The 23,878-nt window shown below is 42.1% G+C and overlaps 2 protein-coding genes across 3 annotated transcripts in view; one reads left to right on the top strand and one right to left on the bottom strand.

The window, feature by feature from the left end:
- Positions 1-17,030, top strand: part of znrf3 (zinc and ring finger 3) — a 67,167-nt gene extending 50,137 nt beyond the window's left edge. Inside the window, exons 3-8 of one of the 2 annotated variants that reach the window (XM_080042893.1) lie at positions 4,293-4,367; positions 8,126-8,257; positions 9,272-9,379; positions 10,837-11,004; positions 13,252-13,354; positions 13,514-17,030. In XM_080042893.1, coding sequence (XP_079899019.1) covers positions 4,293-4,367; positions 8,126-8,257; positions 9,272-9,379; positions 10,837-11,004; positions 13,252-13,354; positions 13,514-15,258 — 2,331 coding nt within the window. In that variant the 3' untranslated portion in view covers positions 15,259-17,030. Of the gene's footprint in view, positions 1-4,292; positions 4,368-8,125; positions 8,258-9,268; positions 9,380-10,836; positions 11,005-13,251; positions 13,355-13,513 lie in introns of both variants that reach the window. The other variant, XM_080042892.1, reaches the window with a different exon arrangement.
- Positions 17,031-17,284: 254 nt separating this feature from the next.
- coq5 (coenzyme Q5, methyltransferase) lies at positions 17,285-22,067 on the bottom strand (the record flags this gene model as incomplete). The annotated part of the gene is made up of 7 exons (XM_080052054.1): positions 17,285-17,828; positions 18,152-18,263; positions 18,951-19,039; positions 19,517-19,623; positions 20,418-20,645; positions 20,760-20,909; positions 21,866-22,067. The coding sequence occupies 7 exons, from the start codon at positions 22,065-22,067 to the stop codon at positions 17,727-17,729; spliced, it is 990 nt and encodes a 329-aa protein (XP_079908180.1). The 3' UTR covers positions 17,285-17,726.
- Positions 22,068-23,878: the final 1,811 nt, after the last annotated feature.

Raw genomic sequence — 23,878 nt, 5'->3', positions numbered from 1 at the left:
TGAGCCAGCAGGGAAGTTTGTTTAGCCGGCAGTATTGAGAAGTACCTGTGACACTCTACCCTACCCCAACACCCCACCACCCCACCCCCCTCTTAGGCGCGCGGGTACTGGGTGAGACTTTAGCTGATTTGTGAGCATGGATGACTGATCAAGACAAGACCATGAGATCACGTTTCAGCCTTGAGGCAAATATAAGCAGAGTCATTTTTTTTTAGTAGAATTCCAAGGGGAGACGGTTCCTCTTGATTACTTTGCCTTCTTCCTACTCGTCACACCCTCCTATTTGTCTCAACGTTTTGTCGTAGATTAGACCTGGATGTATTGTTAGAGAAATGTTACATAAAGTGTCACATGTCATAAACTGCCACTTACCAAACCCGTCTTTTTGCACTCCAGTTTAACGCCTCACGGCTTAACGGTAACAACTGCGACTAAAACCTTTTCTGATTTTTTAACATGGAAGACTCAAAATACACGGACCAGTGATCGTTTGTGGAATTTCGTGATTTGCCCTTAGTCTTCTACTCAGATTGTTTTCTTCAGTTGAAGTGCCAATCCAAAATTTTTTAAAGTACTCAATGTAAAAGTGCTGCATCTAGTAAAAGTATAGAAGACTTGTCAAAATGTACTTCAAGCATCGAAAGTAACAGTATTTGTTTGGCATCAACAGTACCTCAAAAGCGTACATTAAAAAGTACAGTACTTGGGTGAATTTTCTCAGTTACTTTGTGCCACTTCTTAAACATATTACCTTTTTTATTTATAGTCGCAGTTGTAAAAAAAATAAAAATATTCAAAACTTCTATCCATCATAAATCACTTCTTTGCACTCTGATGGCTTGAAGAAAACGAGTGAGTGAGTCGGTCGCTCACCCTTGAAATATTGGATTCCTATAAATAGACAATCTCTGTGTGCCTTCATCTCATCTTTAATCATGAACGAAACAATCAAAATGTCATCCGCCCGTCGACTACACCCCGACCAATTTAATGAATAGACTTTCTTGAAATTCCTGTTTAATCTCAATGAAACTGGTCTGAATGAACGCTTTCGCTGCCAGTGTGTGGGTAATACATCTTTTAGAAAAGGTTTTGCTGCAGAGGTCACCTATCTTGCACCATATCTCCTTTTTAAACAGGAGCTCTGCCACTTGAAATTGTAAAGCCGAGTTGAGTCAGTGAAGTAAACACCATGACATCACTCAAAGTTTTTAGTTTTTTTTAGCAACATGGCCAAAGTTCAGAGAAGAGACATTGTAGATTACAGCAAAGCAACAAGTATTTGGTCTTCTTCTTTGGTGTCCGAGGTCAAATCATTTTTTTTTTAAGGTATGGAAGATGTGTCATGTTTTTTTTCAAGAGAGCCTGTTTGCCTGTGGGTGCATTTTTGTTGTCGTCAGGCAAGTCCCTGCACTGCACACAGCTAGTAGGCCTGCCCGACTGGAGATTCTTTAGGAGGGAGATCTCTTTCTTCTCAAAGCGTCTTACCGAGAGCTATTAATTATTAACTGGGAGCGCTAACATCAAAGGGGCAGACTTGTGCGGAATTAAATGGAGGGCTGGAGCCTGGCAGTGTGCAGGAGCTGAGAGAGAGAGAGAGAGAGAGAAACTGGGTGAGAGGGAAAAGCCCAGCGACGTTTCGCTCTGCTCCCTTTTGAACTTTTACAGTACAAAAAAAGTGAAAGAAGAAGAAGAAGAAAAAGCAAAGAGCAGCCATGTTGGTTTATGTAAAGGAGGTTAGCAGTAGCAAGGAGAAAGTCGTAAGAGGCTTGTGTTTGTATCGCGTCTGTGTGTTTTGAAATATCTCTCTGTTTGATAAGGATTTTTTTGAACACACTGCTGGGGAAAGAACAAATCAGTTTGCAGGGTTAATTAGTCTTTAGTCTTTTAGATTCACAAACATCTTATCTTTGGATTAAACCGATGGGGAAGTCTTATTCAGAGTTATGACATTTTCCTGAAGCTGATAGTCAAATTTGAATTGACAGAGTGCCAGATACAGTAGGCCTATGCCACCCTTTTATATTAAAGGCCTTTTGTTACTTTGCTTTTATATATCCACCTGCTGTGACTTGTCCATGCAGCATTACTCCCCCTGCATTGTAGAGCTACTTCTAACGAAATATACAATATATAACCTATATTTAGGGTCATTATTGACACTGTTATTGGCGGTTATTGATTCTGGAGAATGCGTAATACAGCTGGTTCCCTTCCTTTCTTAGAAGTGGACTGTTTAAAACAATTGAAGGCCGTTGTGTGTATTGAGTGGAATACAATCTGACCTAAGCAACACATGCGACTTCTTGAACAGTTGTATTTAATCATTAACCTCTTTCTAAAGACTCGTAGTCACACACACACTCACACACTCTCTCTCTCTCTCTCTCACGCACACACACACACACACACACACAGGGAGTATGGGAAAATAATGCAACAGCCCCGTGGAAAAAGGAAGTCCAAGATAAAAGTGACAGTTACAGTTGAGGGAAGCGGATCACGTTACATTGGATGCCACTCAGGAAGCAGCAGGAAATGACTAACAGAGCTGCAAAAAAAAAAAAAATCAAAGAATCATGTGTGCCCGAACAGATAAGCTATTCCCAGAAGTATCTAGCTCATACATTGGCTGCTTTATGGTTATAATACATTGGAAAGATTTGGGTTTTGGACTGTTTATAAGTACATACGAGCGCTATCTGGACTGATGGTGGACTAGACTTTTCTAGAATTGTATAGATCCAAACACTATTTGGGAGGGGCTTTTCAACAGAAATATGATTTATGAAATGATCTTAAGTCTTAGCCCGTGTCCAAACTTCAAAGTAAGTGACAAATTTAAGGGAAAAAAATGTATCAAAGTAAGTGGAAACGTAGGGAATGCAGCTGCTTTCATACAAGAGTCACTGAATTGTCGGGGCAATTATGAAACTGACGTCTATCGCTATGCTGTGGCCTTCACAGTCCAGAGAATGGGAGCCAACAGTTGTTAGATATTGTCTCCGCTAACGTCACACAGTTTTCTCACATCTCATGCCAAGGGCAAGTGGAGCTGTTGTCGGCGGATAAAGGTGGACCAGCAGCACAACACTAAAAGACTTCAGTGAGAGTACTGCTGTATATTCTGCAGTATATCATGGGTTAACCATTGTTTTTTTAGTGGTGATTTGGTCCCTTCCTCTTTCTTCTGTGTGTGAAAAGATGCAAAAAAAATATATATATATATCTGGACATGCCATGGTCGAGTGTTGTCATCTCCAGAAATCAACATGATGATTGCTCGCCCTCCCCCGCACACATACCACTTCTCCCCATCTCCCCTCTGTCCGTGACACTCTCCAGCCATTCGCTCACACAGTCACAGCACTGTACATTGTCACTTTGATCTACCCCCCACCCCCCACACCCCCTCCCTCCTTCCCCACCAGTTATGAAGAGCGCTGGCCAGAACCCAAGGGCACTTGATAATACCAGGATATGATCCCCGGCCCGCACTATTTTAGATCATGTAGTGCACACATCAAAACGTTGTCTAAATAGGGCACCGCCAATGGAGCGCAGTAGTAGTAGTAGTAGGATAGAAAAGCAGGAGTTAAGATAAAGGAACTTTTTTTTATCCCAAGATGAGGAGAAAGGCAATTTGGATTCTGCAAGGAGACACTTGCCTTTTTCTTTCATTTTATTTTTTGCAGATCCAAGCGTTTCCTTTATCTTTTGCCTTTAGCAGAAGTCTTCAAAAGACCTCTGCGCTGTGACTTTTCCCTGCTCTCACATGAAAGCTCACTTCTTTTTCTTTCTTTTTTTGTTGCAGTCTGAAATCCTTGATGACTTTATTCAACTTCTCCGAGCGCGCACAGGCACATTTCCATTCAAATTCAAGTGGAGCTATGCGCGCTATAGTTCTCGATAAAGGGATGAAACAGTTTTTTTTTGGAGTCTGTCATACTGTTAGCACAATGTGGCAGATGCTAACAATCATGCAGAATTCAGAGAAATAGAAACACATTGACCACATGTGCATCCCAGCAAAACGTTATCAATGGCTTGTTTACCTCTGGCCTGTTTAGTTTTCTTTGGTCTCTTTTCTTCTGCCCAGTCCACAACATTGACCTGCACGGGGCTTACACTCAGGCAGAGAACTCCCTCTAGTGGCCCAAGATTGAATGTGAACACCTGAATCGGGAGAGTGCATTCTACAAACTAACCGTACTATACATTCCCTGGCTTCTGTTCTTTTCCTTCACTGTTATTGAAGATACCTAACGATGTCTTTGTTCTGTGTTTGGCAGGCGAAGAGAGCGGTGCAGCGGGGAGCTACGGCCGTCATCTTCGACGTGTCAGAGAATCCGGATGCCATCGACCAGGTTTGTGCAAAAAAAAAAAAAGTGTGTGTGTGTGTTGAGTGAGGTGATCTTGATGCAACTTATTACTTGTGCATATCTTGTGACATTTGTATATCTTTTTGTCATAGGTAAAAGTAGGATAATTTTAATGAAACAGAATAGAGTGTGACTGCTCATCAGGGTAAAAGCTGACCAGAGGAAGGGGAAGGACCTTATATGGCCATAGGAAGGGGGCTACCTGGTCCCCCCGTGCAGCTGTGCCTTTTTCACTCCTCCCTCTCTTCCAAGTCTCATTGGTCCTCAGATTACTATATAACAGCTCGTTCTGAGCAGGACAAGGCCTTTTTGGGCCGCTTTTTGCAGGTACTACTATATACTCTATAGTTAGTCACGCTCTGTTCCAGCACACTCTATCTGTCCCTTTAACCATGGAGGCAGAAGAAAAACTTAGAAAAACTTTGTGAGTCCAAAATACTCTGAAAGAATTTTGACTTCGAAGAACTTAGAGGCAGAGTCTTTTAAAACACTTCTTTAAAACTCTTGAAACACAGATGACTTGGTAAAAATCTCTAAAACTTTAGATGGGGATTATTAGAACAGGGGTCTGATAGAATGGTGATTGGAATTAATGGAGATTGGGTTGAGACAAGATCTCCCATTTACTGACTGGTGTCGTTAACAATCTTCCTTAAGTCCTTATCATTTTTACAGATTCAGTGGGATGTTAGATAGGGCTAGAGCGCAAGTTTAAAATCGGAGAGCATGCAATTACTCTGGTCTTGTGCTTTGACAAATTGTGAAAAATACCAAGTTAACATCTACTAGGGGATAATGAGCAAATACTCCATTTTGATGAGTTTATAGGCATATAACCTCCTTTCTTTTCCTTTCTTGTCCATTTTATGTAATATTTCTATACTCTCTTGTATTTTGTAAATAAAATCCCTTAAATGTTGTAAAGCCTCAGTTTGAATTAGTTTATAGCTGGAACAGAAGGACTTTAGGTATAGGTTTTTTCTACAAAGAGATCGTTTCCCCCCCGGGGAGGTAAGTACATTGACTCCACACTACGGCACATTACTGATTTAAAACAAACACAACCTCATAACAAATACCTTTTTTATCAAAGAAAGACAATTGTTTTTAATGGCTTCCCAGGTTTAACGCGTGTAGTTGAATGCTGAAAATAGTATATCTGTTCTATTTTATAGGAGGTGGAATTAATAAACATCGGGTACATAAAAATTACGGTAAATAACTTGTGAAAGATATCCTTTGCCTAAAATAGGGGAGTGATCATCAGGAGCAAATAGAAAGTGTTACATTTCACACCTAAACGAGATTCCTGAAATAGACGAATACGTTTAGAAGAATTGAAACGCTGAACACAGTGGGTTTAAGTAGGACACTTTTATTTATCTAAGAGAATCCCAAGGCAGTCTAGTAGTTAAGATCCCGCGCGCTCACCTCCTGGAGCCCGGGTGAGACGCTCAGCGGAAGCCGTGAGAGTAGGGAAGCTCTTTGATGGTAATAAGGGTTGTAGTTAAAGCATTGGGTTACAGGTTAGTTAATGCAGGTTTAATAGGACATAACTAATAAACTTAGATACTAGCTTTTCATTACAGATCAGACTTTGGAAGTCGAGATCGTAACAGTGTGTGTGTGTGTGTGTGTGTGTGTGTGTGTGTGTGTGTGTGTGTGTGTGTGTGTGTGTGTGTGTGTGTGTGTGTGTGTGTGTGTGTGTGTGTGTGTGTGTGTGTGTGTGTGTGTGTGTGTGTGTGTGTGTGTGTGTGTGTGTGTGTGTGTGTGTGTGTGTGTGTGTGTGTGTGTGTGTGTGTGTGTGTGTGTGTGTGTGTGTGTGTGTGTGTGCTGTTTGTACAAAGAAAAAGGGTCTTTCTATCTTTAGTTCTGCACTAAAGCCTTCCTCATTCAGCCATCCTGGGCCTTTGAGCCTCTCCTAACTTGTTGTTTTGTGGAGGGAGACAGTGTGCACTGCGCTCTCTGAGTGAGCACCCAAAATGGATATGCAGGTTCAGCTTTCACTAGACCATGACCCAACTCTGTTGAGCTCATAATTGCACAGGTAGCGCGCACATTACCTCATTCCCCCGAGACTGTGGATCTGCTGTCTTTGAGGGCACATTTGGTGGAGCACACACACACACACACACACACACACACACAAACAGGCCGCAGTAAGAACACTGTGTATTTCCTGCCTCACACTCACATTCCTACCTCTTTGCACTCTTTCTTGTCTTTGCAGTTTAGAGTTATAATACATAAGTTGCTTCTCTTGAACGCCTTTTGTCGCAAGAATTCTCCTGTGGTATTCACCCAACACCACACCAGGCCTGGACTTGCAGGTTTTTCTTTTTTCTTCTCTCTCTCTCTCTCTCTCTCTCTCTCTCTCTCTCTCTCTCTCTCTCTCTCTCTCTCTCTCTCTTTTCTTCTTCTGCTGGGTCATAAAGTGCGTAGCTGAGAGATAAAAGGGATTGCGCACAGACCACATCAAAAGGCAGCGCCGGGCTTGCTATGTTAAATTCCCCCGAGAGGCTTTTCCAGTCAGAGCGGCCCGATCGGCAGAGACAGGACCCACAATGCCGTGGGGCAGGGAGGAGGAGCTTAGGGAGAATTAATGTTCCCCCGGCCCGAAATGAGTGAGAGAAGGCTTTTATGAAGTTAATATACTTGACCTCCTTTTTATATCTCAATGAATACTGTTTGTGAGGGGCCAACAGCAGAAAAAGTTAAGCTTGTGATTTAACTTTAATGTCAACAGTTAAGTTTTCTCTTTTCAAAGTTTGTTAAAGGACATAGGTATAGGTGTCTTGTTTGTCAATAGCCAAATCTAGACATACTGTAGGTGGTGGCTTTCCAAAGTGGGAGCAGGCAGCGCTGTAGAATCAAGCCCGAGATCAAACGTTTTTTTTTTCAAAGTCTATACTTTAAAACCAGAACGTACAGTATTTTAACTGGGGGGGAAACATGACGACAGCCCAAGAAATAGAAATGCGAATATCCTCGGTATTTCCCTTGGGCTTTTCAAATTACAGATTCCACCCAGCAGACGAGAGAAGGGAGGAGAGAGAGAGAGAGAGAGAGAGAGAGAGAGAATGTCAACTGACTCCAAAAGCCAGAACATTACATTCATTGACTGTTTCCCTCCACTCCTTCTGGCGAAAACTGCGACCACAGTGTCCGTGTCTTGAGCCTATATGTCATTTTCCCCCTTTGTTGTCTGCTACATTCAGACGGAAGTGGCTTTCAAACTTGTTGCTCCCCGAAAAATGAAGCTTGGTCTGTCAGTGACACTGCATCACACATTTCGTTGGTCAATCAGTTTTGAGCTGTTCAACTATAGTGATTTTTAGATGGTTTCTTATAGTGTGATGCCACTGTGTTAGGGTGTGACTATAACATATTAGGATTTAATTGATATGAAGTTCTGAAGGCTTTATCCTGACACTATATTAATATTATAGTTGTCACTAGGTATTGGTGTTCACTTTCAAGCCAAAAACACAATATACAGACTAAAGTCAGAACGTCCCACCAAATTTATACCTCTTCACATGTAAAAAAAAATCTTGCAATTGATCACCAGTTAAACAAAAAAGTGAAATAAGAAACAGTGTGTATATTGAACTTGCATAAAGTTAGGGAACTCAGAAGTGACAGGCTTATACACATGGTCAAAATATGGGTCAAGCTTTAAAAAAAAAACACACTATATCCTACATTTCCCATAATGCCATGTTTCTCTCTCCTCTCCTCAGCTCAACCAAATGGGCGAGGATCCTCTGAAGCGGCCAGTGGTTTACGTGAAGGGCAACGACGCCGTCAAGCTGATGGACATCGTCAACAAACAGAAAGTGGCTCGCGCTCGGATACAACACAGACCACCGAGGGTAAGAGCTCACCCCAAAACCTGTGTGTGTGGTGGGGGGGGGGGGGGGGCTAATCAATAGCACATGTGAGGAACACATGACGAGGTCAACATGTTTGTGTCAGGCCCCACGCACTAAACATTATACTTAAATAAAAAGAATGTAAGATGTGTAGACAAAACGAAAAAAATTCCAGCTGTGAAATGTGACCCCTGTCCCCTTTCTTCCCTGCTCTCCGCTGCCCCGAGGCCTAGGACTTTTTCGCTGGCTGTGGGAGATTAATATCAGCCCATTCAAAGAGCTGTTTGTTTGCTTGGAATATTTGATAAGAGACCAGCACGCTTTGAGGTCAAATAATTTGACATAATGAAAGCCAGAGACTGTCCGATAAGAGACGGAGAGAGGCTTTTTTTTTTCTTGATGAAGAATAAAACAATCCGGCCATTCTATGTGAGCTCTGAGCTGTTGTTTGGGGGACTGAATTATTTGAGTCCACTCCTACCTCCTAAAGAAAAATGGAGAATGTCAAAAGTTTTTCTTGAACTCTGCAGTAGGGCTGGAACCAAACCTTTGTATGATTTATTGGTTCATCTGCTAATTATTTGCTGGATTAATTATTTGGTTTGTTAAATGTCCAAAGATTATGACCAAATCATCACATTAGAAACCCCTGATGAATTAAAAATCATTGTTTTTTTTTTCAAACTAACAGTTGAAAAACCCCAACATATTACAGACAACAGCAAATCTCTTCAGTATATTCTGATTTTCTACAAAAATGAAGCACGTACCTTTAGTAAATCAGTGATTTTATAAGAAAAAAACTATTCTGAGATTAAATGAATGATGTTCCTATTTTTTGAAAAGTCAAAAAGTCACATCATTGAGCAACTAACTAATATGAAATCTTCAACAAATAGAAAATGAATTGTGTCCAGGCTAAATAACCTCATACTAACCCAGCCACTTTAACCTGCTGCATGTGAAGATTATTTGACAAACCTTTTTATTTCTCTCGCCCCTTCTCCACAGCAGCCCACGGAATATTTTGACATGGGCATCTTCCTGGCTTTCTTCGTGGTGGTGTCGCTGGTTTGTCTCATTCTGCTCATCAAGATCAAGCTCAAGCAAAGGAGAAGCCAGGTCAGTGTCACAATACACCATCACAACTCTTTAGAACACAAGTCACAAATCTACATTTTCTTACACACAAAACCAACATTACCAACACCCCGTGACTTGTTTATTCCTGTCAACCCGCGGCCTGGCTTTGTGTGGCAAACGGCAGTAGCACGGCTGTTGATTGACATCTCCCATGTGTTGACGAAAGGCTCTCAGTGGAGGCTTACGTTAGGCGAGCGTGAATCAGGCTAAGCATTTAATTAAGACTGATGAAAAGGTTTGCTGTCGGAGCCAAACGTACAGAAATGTCACGACGGATCAGAAAATCTGTAGCGGCAACCATTAAGTCAGGTGTAATCCCACCTGTGTGTGTGTCTGTGTCTGTGTGTGTGTGTGTGTGTACTTCAGAGGGTGTTTGTGTTTGTGTGTAGACTTCATAGGGTGTGTGTGTGAGTGAGTGATTAATCGTGTAGAATGGGTGGGTGTGTATGTGTGTGTCACAGCAGGGGTTGACTTTGTCGTGACTTCCTTTTGGTGGTTAATTAACACTGCAGGCGAATTAGTCACGCGCGCCAACTTCTCCTTCCCAAAATGTGCAAAAATGAATGAACTGCTTGTGAAGCAAATATTGTTGTACAGTGTTAGCATGTTTCTAACCAACATAACTGTAAAATCCTAAGGGGAAAAAACAGCTTTTACTTACTAAACTTTTGGGTTACCCTCACAAGACAGCAGTTAATTACAAACTAAAAGAATCTCGATTTTTAAGTCCTCATGTTTTACGATAGTCAACCCTGTGATGAGAGCGACTTTCATGTCAAAGTTCATTGCTCTGTAGTTGACCAGGATATCCACGTGTCCTTCAAGACTCTGCAATTATCTAGAAACACCCTCCGGAAGAAGAGCTCACTTAAACCTGGGCATAAATAACTCTGTAAATCACAATGACGACTACACATGTGTAGCATTAAGTTTAAACCCAATAAGTAGTTCTGTGTGTGTGTGTGTGTGTGTGTGTGTGTGTGTGTGTGTGTGTGTGTGTGTGTGTGTGTGTGTGTGTGTGTGTGTGTGTGTGTGTGTGTGTGTGTGTGTGTGTGTGTGTGTGTGTGTGTGTGTGTGTGTCAACATATTTTTTAAATTGTTATTTTTATTTCAATTTTCGATTAATTCAAAAAATTGGTAATATTTTAAAGGCAAGGCAAATCAAACGCAAAATTTAAACACAACCACAAGAGAATTTCCAAAGCATCTGTCCGATTAACTTGACTAAATAATGTACTGTGTGTCAAGAAGATAAATCATGACATCAGCCCTCACATCAACATCAGCAAAGAGGAACACAGTTCAAAAGTAAACACATGCTGATACTGACATATTGACGTGATGGCTTTCAGGTTCACTTCGAAATTGATTTAAAGGATTTTTTATTTTTTTTTCAAGTTAAATGTGGCTAATCAAAAATGCCTCTCCCACCACAGAGCTCCATGAACAGAATGGCCATCCAGGCCTTGGAGAAGATGGAGACCAGGAAGTTCAAGGCCAAAGGGAAGGTCCTGCGCGAGAGCAGCTGCGGAGCGTCTGATTCGCTGAGCAGCAGCTCCACCGCAGACTGCGCCATCTGTCTGGAGAAGTACATCGACGGGGAGGTGAGAGAAGACACTTTGATTTGAAGCTATGACCTTATCTGCTCTGCTTTGTCCAATTGGAGACTTGGAAAAAGTAATTGCCATACAATTTTTCTCAATGAACTATGAGGCTTCTTATAGAGAGAACAAACATTTTCTTGTTGTGATGTTCATCTGTGTGCATTATTTTTTTTGAACAGTCTCATATTCTATTGCTAGACATATTGAACCAATTCGATTCATTGAGATGTCATGAAAAAAAATGTAATTTATACTGACTTTGAAAAGTACATTCTTCAAAATACCCTCACATTACCAGAACTTAGTAGTTTTAGTTTGTGTTTTCAAATTCATTTTAGGGTTATACTCAGAACATTGATTCATTATTTTATAGAGTGTGGTGAATGGTGTCGTCTCGCAGCAGAAAGCCCAATATTTTGATAAGTAGGGACAGAAAAGCGCAGACACAAAAGTGACATACATGGTCTGCATGTTGTGACCACTTTCTATCCAAAGTGACTTGTTAGTACCACCACCACCATACGTGCAAAAGTGGAGCATGTTGGAGCCAAACCTCTGGCCTCTTGGCAGTGTTTGTGTGGTCCACCTACCCACTGAGCTTGTTTTCCTTTTCATTACATATTCTGTAGACTTGAAACATAATGCAGTTTTCTGGACAATAGAATGGAAGTTCCCCTGATGTGCTCGGGGACCGCAGTCCCGTTTAAAAAAAAAAAAACAACCTCTGTGACGTTCTTTCCGGCGCCTTTTCAGATGTTTGGTTCAGTCTTTGAGAGCACCTGGAGAGATAACGCTACCCAGAATGCACTGGGTTGTGATTATGCTTCCTGTTTTCCCACTGTGGCCCTTACTTTAATCCTTAGGAAGTCATTGTCAAATCATGTTTCCTAATCTCAGACTTTGAGGGGTTTACTGTAAACGCGTTGCTCGCGATCAACACGGACCCCAGTAACCAGGAGGACATAGTTGGTGTGTGTGTGTGCACGTGCGCATACGTGTGTGTGTGTGTGTGTGTGTGTGTGTGTGTGTGTGTATTTTTCTTGTGGTTATGTGTCTCTTTGGTAAGGAGGAGAAGAAAACACAACAAAGCGTGGCGCCAGGATTGCACAGAGGAAGTGGCGAATATAAAAGGCTGAATGGCATCAAAGCCATTTTTGAGCAGTGAACCAGGCAACAAAAGCTTGAGTGGGAAAGAGTCCCAACGATGAGTCACATTAAAAGCCACAAGAGTATTTACACCAGAGAAGGAGCTCTGGCTGGAAAACAATATTACAGTTCATATCCACGGTGCCCGTTTGTGCCTTGGAATTTTACCAATTTCTCCATGTGAATACAAAGTGGTGCCTCCTTTTCTGTGTCAGCTCTCAAGTGTAAGCTTCTGGTTTGTTTGTTTTTGGTGTAGAAAAATGTGACATTGAGCATCAAATTGTATTTTTTACTGTGCTGTAGCATCTAGTAAGGAGTTTGGTTTTTCAGCATGCGAGTTGGTTCCTCAGTTTAAAAAAAACTGTATAAGACTCAAGACTGTCCCGGCAGTTGACAGTTGTGTGTGTCTCTGCTGCCACCCTCTGGACATTCGGCTCTTCTCAAACATTAACCACATTAATTCACCCTATGTGAAATTTTAAACCGTATTGCAGTTTTTTCATAAACATTCCTTAAGCTACAACTTAGTAACTTTCTGGAAATGTCTTTTATTGCCGTGGGAATTGACTAGTAAATGACTGTGGACTTGAATTTATGTGGAATCACTGTACAGCATTTAGTGAACTAGGGAAAAAAAAAACAGGCCCTGGTATGAACCCTTTTTATATTAAATCTAGAAAGTTCCCTTAAAAGGTGCTACCAGACGGCTTCAAAGTAAAGTAACCATTCTTCTTGAATTAAATTAAAAGCAACAGTTCACTTGGCCATTTCACTCACACCTCTGTGTTTACGCTGGACTGTTGCCATTCATTTAATTAACGGAAAAAAATGTCATAGCAAGAGCCTTTTGAGGACTTGCCCTACTTCTTTTGGAATCTGATGTTTTTGTCCACCTGCAGTAAGGAGACTTTGTGAAACTTGTTTTTTTAATGAAGTTATTTAGAACACAAATAACCAATATGAACTGGAATAACTCAACATTTAAATAGGATAATCCATTTAAATAAATAAATAAATAAATATCAAGGCTATTAGTCGTCGCTTTATTTGTACTTTGTGGATGACAGTGCAGCTAAATCCTGTTTATGTTTTCCTCTCCAGGAGCTGCGGGTTATCCCTTGTGCTCACAGATTTCATAAGAAGTGTGTGGACCCCTGGCTGCTGCAGCATCACACCTGCCCCCACTGTAGACACAACATCATCGGTGAGTTGGTGCACCGCCTCAAACTATTCTGCTTTGATCTTCAGATAAAACACTCTTTGTCAGCAACGACGGAAACAACTTTTTCAGTGGAGGAAAATAAAAATTCCCTGGTTATAAAATAGAGTCGATGTTAATGTGTTACATTATCTCTCTTCACAGAGCAAAAGAAGGGGAATCCAGGCCCTGCGTGTATGGACCCTGGGAACCCGGTCCACGGTCGTCAGCGTGTGGTGCTGCCTGTGCACTACCCGGGCAGGGTGCACCGTGCGGGCCAGGTGACGGCCTACCCCACCAGGACCAGCATGGATCCCCACGGCAACCCCATCACCGTCCTGACTGTAGACCAGCACCCTGATCCCCAGGGCCTGTACCCGGCCCAGTCCACCTCAGCCTTCCTGCGGAGCTACCACCCCACCCTGCACCTGGACCACTCCCTCAACCCCCACCACTGTGGCCTGGAGCACCGCGGCCCCCCCGCCTACCCAGCACAGCCGCATCACGGAGCCTTCAAACGACCAAAGTTCCACGGTCGCAACTTTTCCCGCGCAGCCTGCTTCTCGCAGTACGAGACTATGTACCAGCACTACTATTTTCAGGGCTTGACTTTCCCTCAGCAGCCCGACGGGGGCCAGGCGGGCCCTGCTATGGCGGGGCAGCTTGGCGGGGCGGTAGGGGGCGCTCACAAGGCCCACCACAGCAGGGCCTTCCAGCCTGGACTGCTTTACCCCACGGTGGTGCACATGGCGCCAGCCGGTTCCTCCAGGATAGGAGAGAACGCCAGCGCCTCTGGCCTGAGCTGTTACCACGGCCACCGCTCGGTGTGCAGCGGTTACCTAGCAGACTGCCCCGGTAGTGACAGCAGCAGCAGCAGCTCGGGCCAGTGCCACTGTTCCTCCAGTGACTCTATGTTAGACTGTACTGAGGTCAGTAACCAGGGTGTGTATGGCAGCTGCTCCACTTTCCGCAGTTCTCTGAGCAGTGACTATGATCCCTACGTGTACCGCAGTAAGAGTCCGTGTAGGGGCTCTACGGGGGAGTCGGGGGCTGTGGCGTGCTCCGCGGTGCCCACAGAGGACCCCTCGTCGCCCCCCAGCGCTCCCCTGGGACACGACTGCCTCCAGCTCCCTCCAGGAGCCTCGGGATATAACTCGGGGGACCACCTCTCCAACTGCAGCTTGGAGCCCAACTACAGCAGTCGCTCATCACTGGAACCCAGGGAGAACAGTAACAACACTAGCACTACCTCAGCGGGGGCTCCAGAGGCCTCCGGGGCGCAGGAGGAGTCGGGGGAGCTCGGGGCGGCCGCCTGTAGCTGCTGCTTCGAGGTGCTCCCTCCTAACATGGAGTGCAAAGGGCAGGACATGTCGGAGCACGCGGCCGGACGCTTTCACAGGGCCCTGGACTTTCAGAGCGCAGTCGCCTCCAAGAACTACTTTGCGACAGAGCACCTGTGCCCTTCGTCTGAGCAGGTGAGCTACGAAGGGCTGCCCTGCTGCTTCTACAAAGAGATGACGGTGCACAGGGCGGCGGCCGGGCGCTACGCAGAGGACTATGCCGTCAACGTGCAGTACGCTCACCCGGACTCGGAAGCCTGCTCGGGACAGGGCTGCTGCGAACTCAACCAGAGGATACCCATAATTCCAGAGGACACAGATAGTGAATTAGGCGCAGGGGCGGAGACGCAGAGCAGTCTGTTGCCCATTAGTGTGACAGTGGAGACAGAGGTGCGGACAGCGGAGAGACACGAGCCCAGGGAGGGTTACTTCACCTCGGGACAGTTTAGAGGTCAGCCTTACCCTCAGGAGGAGGAGACCAGGGCTTTGTTTCACCCTCAGCTCTCTAGTGCCAGCCCCACTGCATTGGGAAGCAGTACTTCAACAAATGAGGGAGGTCTGGGTGTATGAACTGAGAGCCCAGACAGAAGGGACTCAAAAGTATGTATTTGGTACCGTATCAGTCAGTCAGTCAATCATTGAAAAACCCTCAGCTGCCTTGTTCTAACGTTGCTCTCCGAGCGCTGAATGTTATCATCTTAGATTGTGTGGATTTCTACTGAAATGTCATTTCTAGATCTACAGTGTATCGAGTTCATTCCTGTGGGCCACAAACGTCTGGGCACCAAACTGTGTCCCCATAGCACTGGGACAGAGTGATACTGCAAAAAGTATGGATGGAAGTTGTTAACTGAAACTAGAAGTATAGGTTGTGTATCTACTCGCAGTCTGCTGCCATCGAAGGGTTGGGCTCCTACAGCGCCAAGTCAATCTGGGCATATTTTTTTGTGAGATTCTTTTTTCCGATTTTGTCAAAAACAAGATCTGAGATTTATCCGTAGAAAAACAATGACACTCTTAATTCACTTACATTTGCATCTACATGTATATGTGCGCACACGAACACTGACTGCCTATAAAGCTTCAACCACCAACTCAAATAGGTTGTACGGACATAGCTATACCAAAACAGAAAGACATGATTGTTTTGTTATCTTTTTTTTTTTTTTTTTTTTCAAGAGCAGGGAAATGGGTCTTTCTTAGGTGTCTGTGACCCACACATTTCTCTGAGGAGATGAAGCTATATATTACAGAAAAGAAATGCATAGAAATGTGAATGCAAGGCTGACACTGGGGTCTATTTCAATATGATACAGAATTTGTTTTATGCATTGCATTTCTGTCCAGCAGTGGCCTACCTGTATGAGATGTGCCGGAGCAACGCAAAAAAACAAAACATAAAAGCCTTACGCTGGTAAAGCTATTTGTAGCAATATATCTAAAGACACTGCACAGTGTCTCGGGGTAAGTAGATTACTTCGGAAGTGGAGTGTAGCACTCTACCACTTGTTTTGAAGCCCTTAAAAAGTGTCACTTACCCAATTTTCCTAAATGAGGCGTGCTCTTATAAATATCTATAAAAAGGTTCAAGCGTGTATCAAAAGGCCAAAGGAAAGTAGCTGGAGAAGACTCATTTCATAAGGGTTCCATATTGTACTGTGACTATTTTTCATTTTTTTTTTAAAGATGCAGTTATACATACCCACAATGTATCCGTTTGAATCATATCGTGCCATGCATAATACATACTTGCGATATCAATGCTTGTCATTCATGCCTTTCTGTTTGTCCTGCAGACTGTTTTTCTTATACTGTTTCTATGAAATATACACATTCTCTACACAAGAGGAAAACTTTCTGAAATAACCCTATTTATAAAAGTTAACCCAGTGCTGTAATCAAGTGAGAATCTAATCTTGCCTTTTGCATAGAGATAAGTACCTACTGCAAATATAACATTTTGGGGTACTCGAGTCACTATTTAATTTTTTTTTTGTTATTGTTTCTAGCACTTAAGAAGATTAAAAATGTGTACAAAAATTAATATTTTTTAATTTTTTAAGAATATAATTATTTTCTGTCATTACCATTACAAATGTTTAAAAAAAAAAGAAAAAGGCTAGAAATCAATCTGTGTATATTTCTTTACCTGTATAGCAAACACATTTCATAAATGGAAATATGTTCTCTGAATATTTATTTACTAATATATTTATCTTTAAGCCATGTCTTATGTTCAGAGTGTATGAACGTTTGAGTTATTTGGTTGCTTTTTTTTTTTTTTTTTTGGAGAAAAAAATCACTAACATGAGACGTTGTATATACATGGTAATTGCACACAAGACGATTAAATCTTCTCTGACCAAAAAACTGATTTTAAAAACTTTAGTACCATACAGTTTTGTAATTAAAGTGTACAAAGATCTGTAAAATATACAGTTTTATTCAAGTAACTCATGTTGTGGTGTCCTTCTTTCCTTCATTTGAATTTACACATTGAGACTAGTATAGTAATGACTAGTTTGCCTTTTATGGATATGAGAATAATTCATTCAGATACTGCCATCAACTTGGGAAGTGTTTATTATTTGTTGACATTGACAAGACATAGGTTTTACCAAAAATATCCAAAACACACTTATCAAATGTTTTAACACACATGTTGTTTGCATTGGTACCACAGATACAGGGACATTTAGTTGTTTTAGTGCAGCTGGCAATCCTTACACAAAGCTTGTTGTCAAGACCACTTTGTCAAACACTTGATTTTTTTTCACCTGCATATGGACAGGTAGCAGATTCTGAGCAGAGACCTTTAACTGGAGAAAAACCATTCATAGTTTACAGTCAATAAATATGTCCTCTTATATGACTTTTCTGTTATTGTTCATGACATATGCAAAGAGTAGCTCAGCGGCACTATGCTCTGAAGTTCATGTCTGGGATCTATGCAGACCGTTTGCCACACGGGCAGAAACGCCTGAAACAAACCGCCAGCTCTTTAGCTTTTTCCTTTTTTTTTTTTCAGGGATTGCATCTCACAGCTTGAATCCTGAGTGAAGGGCCACCACTCCACCAGTGAGGTTGTGGTATTTCACACTGTAGAATCCTGCGTCCTCAATCATACCTTTAAACTCCTCCTGTGGATGAGAAATAGCAAAGAAAAAACTACTCAATGCACATGGTCAGAATGGAGTCTGGCAACAAATAATTAAACGGATGAATATCCAACAAGCTTGGAAAATGTTAACTTTGATTAGGAAGACATAGTGTAGAATAGCTGAAAAGAAAATTGGTTATCAATTAGATTATCAACCAATTAACCTTAGATGAGAGAAGGGATATGGCAGATTATTGTATAATAATTTCTGTACAGTCCAACAGGAAATATAAAATAGTTTAGAATAGCCCCTTAATTGGAATGAATCATGAAAGCATAATGAGAGAATCCATTATTTCTCACCTGGTCTGGGAACTTGCGGATGCTTTCTACTAGATACTGGTAGGACTTCCAGTCTCCAGCAATCACCTCTCCCAACACCGGGATCATCTGGAAACTGTAGGCGTCATAAAGCCTGAAATACACAAAATCACATTTTTATTAGAGATGCAACGATCCACTATTTTTCATTATCGAAGCAATTCCGATATCTGGGTTTCACATATCGGCCATTAAAGATACTGTCCGATGTCATAATTATTACAAAAAAATAAATGTTTGCGGTCATATAATGTGCAAGGTTAACAAGGCACACAGCATTACACAGCAGCAAGTGATTTTACAAATGACCCTCAACCAACTATTGGCCCTTAATGACAGAGTTGGCCACCAAAAATCTCACGTCTGCTGTTTTGGTATTAAACCAGAAGAGGGCAGTGTTTGTCCAAACCACAGAAAGTAAATGGTTTCCCCGAATTGCGTTATGGAATGAGACAAAAGCCAACGAGATAACAAATATATAAATACTTTTGGACATCTGTTTTAAGTAAATTTAAAGAAAATATCTTAATGTTCCCCCAAAAAATCCTTTCAGTAGGTATCACCCTGAAAAATGCTACATGTATCACATTCAACACAGTGGTAAAATTACAATCACTGCTCAGTGAATATAGTGAGACTGAAACCATTCAAATGTGTTGAATTAGCGATGGCGGTAATTCCTCTACAGAGAAGTTCTGAGCTTTGCAAGGTTGATTCACATTCCCCCCCAAGTCATCCGTCATGTGTATATACTGTCTATGGTGTGAACACTGGTCCTCACCTCGACAGCAGAGGATTTGTCACTTTGCTGAACTCTAAACACATGAACCGGCCACCAGGCTTCAACACCCGCAGAGCTTCCTGCAGGGCCTAAAAGAAGAAAGAAGAAAAAAATTGCACTGACATGATTAGCCAATCAACACAGAATAAATTAACATAGCATTAAATGAGTATAGGATTTAGGACAATGTAAAGAACTGTAATGGCATTATTCACAAGTAACTGACAAGTTTACACTATGAAACCAAATCAACAGTGAAAGTTATTGTTAGTAGCAGCTCTAAATCATGAATGAACATATAATGTAACCCGAAACTCCTTGTTTTTCATTAATGAATGTAAAGCATGTTAGTCAACATACGGCACACAGATTTGTTAAGAGTTTCTCTCCTTGCACATTGTTTTTACAAACACATTCTATCAAACAGAACATAGTGAAAAACTTGACAGTACTGGTGTTTGTTAAGCAGGTAACAGCTCAGTGAGAAAGAAATACTGTCTGTTTAACCCTAATTCATTACAGCTAATCGGTGCATTAGCTGTACTAGTGGTCGAGCCGGTTGTTACCTGATCTATATGGGTGACGTTTCGGATGCCAAAGGCGATGGTATAAATATCAAACTGGTCATCATCAAAAGGCAGCTCCTCTGCGTCCCCCACCACCCACGACAGACCTGATACACACAGAATCAGACACACTGTGGTCATAAAGTAACAAACTGGTAACTAGTATCATCATCATTTCAAACAACAACTTTGTTTAGCTTTCTTCTTAGATTGAAGTGCAGTGTACTACTGATTGCATTTTGATGCAATTGTAACTGTAATTTCCAGATTATAAACTTCATTTGTGTATACTCTGTCCTGTTAACTAAAATTCTAACTTAAAATCTGACTGCATCTGATTAAGCAATAACTTAATGAGACCAATCGGTCGGCCAATTAATGGCATTTTGAGATAATCAGCATCAGCAGAGAGCCGATACCTGCACACCGGAAGCCGATATAAAAAATATAAAAGAAAATTATGCAGACAGAGTTAAGGTCTCAGGACATCGTGCTCATGTCTGTCCCTCAAGCTCGTACAGAGCTGGGTAAAACAGCTTTTCAGTGTTTTGCGCCGTCGGCATGGAATAACCTGCAGAAGCAGCTTAAGCTTCAGCACCTAGTAACTCTGAACGAATTTAAGGCTGTTGTTCAGAGTTTGAAGTTGGACTCCATCGGAAATTGTGAATGTTTTTAGTTAAGAATCTTATTTTTTTTATGTTTTACAACTGCTCTTAATATCGAACTTGTATTTTGTAATGTGTTTTATGTGTAACTGTGTTCTGCTGTACATCTTGGCCAGGTCTCTCCTGTAAAAGAGATTTTAATCTCAATGAGACTAACCTGGTTAAATAAAGGATAAATAAAAAAATAAAAAAATGCAGCCTTCTCAGTGTTTTTCCTTGCAGCTTGAAGAACCTACCAGCACTGCCCATGCCGTCTGCCTTCTGCTTCCCCACTTTGAGCATCTCCTTGTTGATGTCACAGACCACGGCTCTGGATTCCCTCAGCCCGTCTTGGTCTTCATTCTCTCCAGAGTAGTTACTGGAGATGTCCTGCCACGACGGGGTCTGATTGGACCGCACCGCACGCTGCTTCTGACGCTCTTGTTGAGAACGAACATAATCCATGAAGCGGAATGCGATGTCCCCTGCAGGCCAGGATGACAGCACACACAACAGGAAGAGTGACACACCACTGACGGTTATGGTTTAATTTTTTTTTTTGGCAAAGGTGCAAAGCAAACAAAGACAAAGGGCGTTACCTGTCCCGCCCGCCACATCCAGCAGCCTGACCCCGGGCTGAGGGTTCATGATGTGCAGCAGGATGTCTTTCCACAGCCGGTGAACCCCCAGACTCATGGCATCATTCATCACGTCATACTTCTCAGCCACGTTCTCAAACACCTGATACACTGAGGAGGAGGAGGAGGAGGAGGAGGAGGAGGAGGAGGAGGAGGAGGAGGAGGAGGAGGAGGCAGAGAGAGAGAGAGAGAGAGAGAGATAAGCTCACTGGAAGCAGTTTACGGTGCCTTTTATGTTTTTACTTTACTACATGAAATTTATTTTAACATCGTCAGATATTTTGTTACACTTAAGTTTTCATGAATTAAAATACTTTCTATGTTTTGAATTGAACTCCGTTGTTATAGCTGTATTAGCTCTATAAAGAGACAATCTATATAGAGCTTACTTGATTGGGTGCCATTTGGGGATGTGGCTAGGGACAAAAAAATGTTGTGACCTGTATGCATACGTATGTCTATGTATGTATGCTAACTAATGAGCAATAATTCCTACATAGCCTGAATATGAATACAGCTATGTATGCTGAACTAGTGCAGTAATACACATACAAGTCTATGTGCAAAACATGTGCAATAGGGCATTGTGCAATACATATCCGAACTTTATAAACTCGTGCATTAGAGCGATATGCAATAATATTAACTAATTTAATTTAATTTAATTTAACAAACCATAAACTTTACACTAAATTTGTATATTCCCCCAAACAGGGTCATCGTGAGAGGTTGCTTGTATGGTTAGTTTTCCTATTAATTGATGTGTAACGAACACATATCAACATGCCAAAAGGACTTATAATGGAAACAAGCCACGGGCTATTATCTTATATGTAGGCTACATGTTTCATCAAAATGCACTGTCCCTATTTTAAATTAAACGTAAATCTCAAATATAAAATCTCAACATGATATGCCGAACTGTCCATCAAATCGTCAGGATACCTAAAAACAACTCAAATCCCGTCCCGCCAGAGTTTTTCATGTCCTAATGTTTAAACATGACTATTTTTGAATGTAGTACTGCTGTTGCTTCTACACAGGAGCTCCGCTGCTCAGTGGCTCACCTCTCTTTGCCTTCTCCGCCTCTGGCACCGTTTCGAAGCCGAAATGTGTGCTTCTGTCTCCGGCCGCATCGCTCAGACACCGGCCGGTTGACGGTCCCCAGCAGCAGCCAGGCAGACATGGACCTCCAGCCGCGGTCGCGTTAATGTTTCTATGAGAAAGACGGATCACCCTCCGGACCAGCTGTCTCACGGACGCGGCCATGTTGCCTGTTATTCAACTATGCGACAGCTCATCGTCATTCACAGGCGACGGTAGCTTTTTTCAGACAGACACATTTGTACGGAAGCCCTGGAGTGCCATTAATGAGCTCATATCGCATAACTTTTTTTGTTGATAGTTTTCACGCTTCTTTTAATAACACTTTACAATAAGGTAGATAACATTGTAGTCACCACTACATAGTTATGCAAAACCTACTAAAACGGTTTCTTTCCTTTTTTTAAGTTTTTTTTAAACTACTAGCCTACATAGGCTATGCATTACCTACTACACAAGGGCGTAGGTGTCCCTTCAACATTGGGTGGGACACATTATAAGTGGGAGTCTGGGGGTACTCCACCACAAAATGATTTGATTCTCGGATATAGAGAAATACATTTTGAAAAGCACCACCTCTCAAAATGTAATTCTCGTCTTCACCCGAGAATCAAATCCTATGGTGGGTATATTTGCATGACTGATGTTAATAAGTGGAGTAAGTTTCATGAGCGTCAGACTTTCCTTGTGGGAGATAGCAACCCTACCTCAACCCTAATCCTACAGAAAATGAATGGAATTCAATGCAAAAATGGACTGGCTTGCTATAAAAAGCACCTCTTCTCAAAATTGATATATCTTCATCCGAGAATCAAATCCTATGGTGGGTATATTTGCATGCCTGATGTTAATAAGTGGAGTAAGTGTCATGAGCGTCAGACTTTCCTTGTGGGAGATAGCAACCCTAGCCCAACCCTAACCCACACCAAAGGATTTGATTCTGGGATGAAGAGAAATCGATTTTGAGAGGGGGTGCTTTTCAAAGCAAGCCAGTCTTGGGCTGTCATTTTTTCTAGGATTAGGGTTGGGCTAGGGTTGCTATCTCCCTCAACGAAAGTCTGACGCTCATGAAACTAACTACACTTATTAATATCAGTCATGCAAATATACACACCAAAGGATTTGATTCTCGGATGAAGAGGAATCTATTTTGAGAGGGGGTGCTTTTCACAGCAAGCCAGTCCATTTTGGGGCGATTTACATTGAATTCTACATATTTTCCGTAGGGTTAGGGTTGGGCTAGGGTTGCTATCTCCCGGCCGCAAGGAAAGTCTGACGCTGAAAATTATTCCACTCATGCAATTATACCTACCAAAGGATTTTATTCTCGGATGAAGAGATTTCAATTTTGAGACGTGAGCTTTTCACAGCAAGCCAGTCCATTTTTGGGATATTTACATTGAATTCCATTCATTTTCTGTAGCATTAGGGTTGGACTAGGGTTGCTATCTCCCACAAGGAAGGTCTCACGCTCATTAAACTTACTCCACTTATTAACATCAGGCATGCAAATATACCCACCAAATGATTTGATTCTCGGATGAAGAGAAATCAATTTTGAGAGGGGGTGCTCTTCACAGCAAGCCAGTCCATTTTGGGGCGATTTACATTGAATTCCAGCTGTTATGTATACAAACAGATCTCAGCAGCATAATGTTACAATAAAAGCAGCTAAATCACCCGCATCAAACAGGCCAATGCACGTACTCAGAATCACTGAAGGGCATGAGATTGACTTAATTGCAACAGGGTCATAGATAGTCATTATTATTATAGTATTGCAGAGTAAGGCAGATCAAAACAAGTTCCTGCACGGCCAGTAAACTTGGTTCACACAGGGTTTTTTTTCTTCTTCAAATCTATCAAGGGATAGACCAGGCCAGCTCCTGTTTTCCCCCTGAACAGTCCCCCCTATCTCCTAATGCACCTGACTTCAGAACCCTGAGTGCAGAAAGTGGCAGGTATTGTCTTCCATT

Source organism: Ammodytes marinus, assembly GCF_949987685.1.
Source record: "Ammodytes marinus genome assembly, chromosome: 2".
Classification (NCBI taxonomy): domain Eukaryota; kingdom Metazoa; phylum Chordata; class Actinopteri; order Uranoscopiformes; family Ammodytidae; genus Ammodytes; species Ammodytes marinus.
This window is presented reverse-complemented; position numbering and strand designations above follow the sequence as displayed.